The sequence below is a fragment of the Denticeps clupeoides genome, chromosome 4 (assembly GCF_900700375.1).
Source record: "Denticeps clupeoides chromosome 4, fDenClu1.1, whole genome shotgun sequence".
In the NCBI taxonomy this organism is placed as follows: domain Eukaryota; kingdom Metazoa; phylum Chordata; class Actinopteri; order Clupeiformes; family Denticipitidae; genus Denticeps; species Denticeps clupeoides.
In genome coordinates, this window is record NC_041710.1 from 1,493,000 (window position 1) to 1,498,091 (window position 5,092).

At 50.4% G+C, this 5,092-nt stretch overlaps 1 protein-coding gene across 1 annotated transcript; it reads right to left on the reverse strand.

The window, feature by feature from the left end:
- Window positions 1-2,008: 2,008 nt before the first annotated feature.
- LOC114787732 (putative protein TPRXL) lies at window positions 2,009-4,457 on the reverse strand (the record flags this gene model as incomplete). Its single annotated transcript, XM_028975568.1, has 3 exons — window positions 4,395-4,457; window positions 2,339-2,398; window positions 2,009-2,101 (listed from the first exon to the last, which is right to left on the reverse strand). Coding segments are annotated over exons 1-3 (216 nt in total), but the record flags the coding sequence as incomplete, so codon positions are not given.
- Window positions 4,458-5,092: the final 635 nt, after the last annotated feature.

Sequence of the window (5,092 nt, forward strand, 5' to 3'; positions counted from 1 at the left end):
CCTGCTGTGGTGGACCGAGTCGAGCACACAGGACCTATGCTGTCAGGAAAGCAGCTGATTGCAGATATTTAGAGGGAATAAACAGGCATGTAATGCAGCCCTGAGCACGTCATCCAATCAGCAGCCAGGCTGCAGCATACCACACTAATGCAGCCCTGACGGCCCACCAGTCGATATCTGAGATCAATGGGCAGCGCTGCAGCAGACCGCTGCATCCGCCACCCGCACGCCTGCTCTCATTCAGCCGATCAATGGTGCGGAGAGCCAATCACAGTTGAGCAAAGCATTTATACATTTACATTTATAGCATTTACCAGACGCCCTTATCCAGAGCGGCTTACAATCAGTAGTTACAGGGACAGTCTCCCTGGAGCAATTTAGGGTTAAGTGTCTTGCTCAGGGACACAATGGTAGTAAGTGGGATTCGAACCCGGGTCTTCTGGTTCATAGGCGAGTATGTTACCCACTAGGCTACTACCACCCAAAGCGCTATGGCGCTCCCATTGCCGTAGATCACATCCTTATTCCCACCTTTATCTCCACCTCGCTGGATTCCAGCCAGTGCTCCTCATGGTCACAGTTCCCCGCGGGGGCCAAAGCAGCCTGACGTCCCACTGAGGAGGGATGCAGGAGAAGGGGGAGGAGCTCAAACGGCTTCGCTTTCCCCCTTTTTGAGTCGCTTCAGTCATCTTTTCACTTTTTATTTGCACCAGGGCCAACAGGAGGCGCTAACAGACACTCCCACTATACACCCATACTTTACTTTACTTTACTTGGCAGACTCTTTTATCCAAAGCGACTTACAAGAGGACACCAGCAATTCTCATTCGGTTTCTATAGATTTTGAGTTAAAAACTAAGAGCCCTGATAAGGTCCAACTTGTCAGGAATAGAGCATGCTGGGAATTGTTAAGCAGTAGATGAATGTTATTATTTTTGTGTGTGTGTTGGACTCGGCTGGTGGTAGTAGTCTCAGCTAGTCGAATGGAGCAGGGCAAGTGGGTGTGTTTCAGCTGGTTGAAGATGAGGCGTCTTCCACATTTTGGACCATCTGGAGGGGTTTTATGGTGACCGCAGAGGCTCCAGCCAGGAGAGAGTTACAATAGTGGAGTTTAGAGATGACCGTTGCCTGGACGAGGAGCTGCGTAGCCTGTTGTGGAAGAAAAGGCCGAATCTTGCGAATGTTGTAGAGAGTGAACCTGCAGGATCTGGAGATCAGACTCAGTTTTCGTCAATCCAAACTCCAAGGCTTTTTGCAGACGCCGTGGGTGTTAACAGTAGCGAGACTATTTGAATTGGCTTTACTACACGTACAGGCCGCAATGCATGCTGGTCTCACACACTTGGCTCATGTGAGAACATGTCTCAGACTTTCCCAAGTTCCTGGTGACCGTAACCTAGAGACGTAACTCGATTTGAATCCAGACGCAGGGGGATGATGGATGGATGTGCTGGTTACAGAAAGGGCGTGGCCTTTTTTAAAAGTCTTGATTAATTCATCCACTCCTCCGTCAGGAGACTCTCGCCCGGTGCCGCTCCACTCCTCACTTTAAGTGTCGAATCGATTTCTGCCTGCGGCGAACAGGAAAGGGGCATAAACCATCCTGATGGGGAGCGGCGTCCGGCGGCCATTAACCGTGATGTCATGCGGCCGAGCGTGCTGCGATGCCAGGGTGGCTCGCGGGCGTGGCGCTGCCGCCCCGCACAGGGTCATCAGGAGCGTTTCTGTCCCCGCGCCACGGATCAGGCCAGGCCCTCCGTGTTGTGCCGCTGGCGCATGTTCCGGCGACGCTGGTGCATTATGGGCGCTGCTCCCCGCCGCTCTGCTGCAGAACAAAGCGGCAGCTGCGCTGGCAGAGAACGGAGAAGAAAAATCCATTCAGGCTCCAGCAGCCCCACGGCTGCAATCAGCCGTCCCGGATCAGCTGGACAACAGATGATGATGAGGAGGAGGAGGATGATGATGATGATGATGATGAAGATGAGGAGGTGGAGGAGGATAAGGAGGATGATGATGATGATGGTGGTGATGATGATGGTGATGATGATGGTGAGGATGAGGGTGATGATGATGAGGGTGATGAGGAGGAGGAGGAGGGTGATGATGATGATGAGGATGAAGATGAGGAGGTGGAGGAGGTGGAGGAGGATAAGGAGGATGATGATGGTGGTGATGATGGTGGTGATGGTGATGATGATGGTGAGGATGAGGGTGATGATGATGAGGGTGATGAGGAGGAGGAGGAGGGTGATGATGATGATGGTGATGATGATAGTGATGATGATGATGATGATGAGGGTGATGAGGAGGAGGGTGACGATGATGATGATGAGAATAAGGAGGATGATGGTGATGATGACGATGGTGGTGATAATGATGAGGATGAAGATGAGGATGAGGGTGATAATGATGATGATGGTGATAAGGAGGGTGATGATGGTGACGATGAGGGTGTTGGTGAGGATGATGATGGTGGTGGTTATACGTCGTTCCAACACTTTTGAGTTCCGTTTTACAGCTCTGTGGTCTCTGACGCGTCTCCTCTTTTTATTCTATACATCATCATACCATATAAGATAATAATTAATATCTGCACGTAGGCTTATTTCCTGCTTCGTTTGTTTTTGAGCTCATGGTTGATGGTTTCCTTCTTTCTCCATCTGCAGGCTTCCCTTCATCCGTTCGTTGTCTCCCCAGGTCGCGTCAGGTCGCGGTCACTTCACCAAGTGGCTAATGTTTAATATAGCTGGTGTCTTCCAGAGGTTAACATTCTAAATACAGGTTTAATATATATGAAATATAAAAAGGGTTTTACTTGAATACATGAATATATCAAAAAGGGTGATTGCATGATAACTTATATATACATTTTCCAACAGTGGTGATGAGGGTGATGATGAGGATGGTGATGAGGATGATGCTCAACGTTTCATCCAGGACGTACCTTCAATGGCGTTCTGCAGGTTTAATGAAGTTTTGATATTTCCTTTTGACCTTTTTTATGACCTCAGTACTGGGTGTGTTGGGAGAGGTGGGAAGCTGTGGAAATTTTCCCAGTACAGAATCCCAGTGGTCTGTGGTCCTCTGCATCCCAGCAGCCGACAGCTGGTCCACCTCACCTCCTACCCTGCAGTGGTCAGTCTGGTGCAGAGATGATGTGGTCTGGCTGAGAGATCATGTTGGTGGCTACAGCTGGACATGCTGTTCAGTGAAATATTTCAAAGCTGTCGGGCTTCACTCAGTACCGGCTTTCCTGATCCAGGATGGAAAAAGGAGCCACGAGGAAAAACCACTCAACTTTAAGAGCTTCAGCTCCCACAGGGGAACGCGAGAAACGACAGCCCAGATCCTGCTTCTGCAGCAGAAACATACAGGAGTTGCAGGAGCCAGAAAACGACCTCAAACGTGGAAAAAAACGAGAAGAGCATTTCATCCTGATCCGTTCTTTAATTAAACTGAGGAGCGTGCAGAAATGACATCACATGACTGAATTCAATTCTTCTGCTGGACATAAAACTCCAGACCTCCAGACCCAGATCTCCTTACCTCCAGCCTGGGGTTGACTGAAAGGGAGGTTCTGGTGGAACGACCACTACAGTAGAACCCCTCCACAGCAGATGCTCCTCAGTCTCCCGATGGACGAATTTCAGGAAGCCACCAGTCTAATCAGCTTGTGGGGGTTGAGGAAGGTCTCCAAACAAATGGAAATGAAGCTGTGCATCTTCCACAGCTGAGAACCTCTTCAGATTTGCTGCTTTAGAACGTAGTGGGCTGATGGAGCTCATTCACACGTGTGACTGAATGTGTGGAAGTCCTCCTTCAGTGTTCAGCTGCTCCTCTGAGGAACTTCAACAACCGGAACAGGATGTGTCTGAGCTGCACAGATGAGAGATGCAGCAGCAATCGACATCCTGGAATGGTTCTTCCCGTCTTTTAGAGATGTCCAGAACTGCAGCTTCATCTTTTAATTAAAGCCTGCAGCTGCTGTTTGGCGATGGGAGGGAATCTGTATAATTAGGTGGAGATGCAGAGCGATTAATCAGCTGTAAATTCGTTTAGGGAACGTGGTCGTTATCTCCAGCCTGCTGCTGCATGTTGTCAGCGATGACGGTATGAGGACGTTTCCCAGACCTCAGCGGTCACTTGTCAGGTCCATCCACCCTGATGATGAGGACGACGATGGTGGAATTGTGCTCTTGGTTGTCTTGTCGTTTTCATCAGCCCATCATCACGTCATTACTCTGATTACTGTCATTACTGAGTAGAAGAGGATGAAGATGAATGGAGCTGATGTTTGTCGCTCCTCTCCCGCCTAATGGCCGACGCTGGTCTTTCAAGAAGCAGTCCAGTCATGTTCTGAACCCCCAGCCTCATTAACGGCCCACACCGCTAACGAGCAGGAGCTCCGCAACCAAGTCCCGCATCCTCTCCAGCTCCTTCTGCTCCTTCATCCCCATCCTCAGCTCGCAGGAGCTGCCGGGCTTCTGACGTTCTGCACTCCATGGAGGGCAAATGATCTGGACTGGCAGAAGAGCTGAAGTCCACCGCGCCGTGAGCGGCGTGCGTCGTAATTACGGCGCGGCCGGTCTTTAAAAGCCGCCATTCTTATCGTTTTGTCTCTCCAGAGTCTCTCCTGACGAGAGCTGAGCAGCTATTATCTCCCGCACTGCCGGATGGTATTAACATATAAAACAGAGCTGATGGCTTCCTGCTCTTCTCGCCGCCGCGCTCTCCTGCTCTCGTTCCAGGCCTGATGTTCTTGCCGTATATATTACCATAAATCCACACGCCCGTCTGAGCTCTAATGAGACCCCATTACCATTTCAGGAAACATTTACATCTCGAGGAAAGCCGCCGCCGCGGCGTAAAGCTCTCAAGTGGCTGAAGCCGAGGAGGGTTCCTGCACCCATCCGTCCCACGACACCATCACCATGTCCAGCAGAGAGCTGTGTGCATGTGAGCAGGGTGATGGAGGAACACCTTTTGTTGAACATTTCAGAAAGTCTGGAGATGTTGGAGGGTGGGGCTGAAGTCGATGTGCTGGAGGTGTTAGAATGTCTGGAGATGTTGGAGGGTGGGACTGAAGTCACCG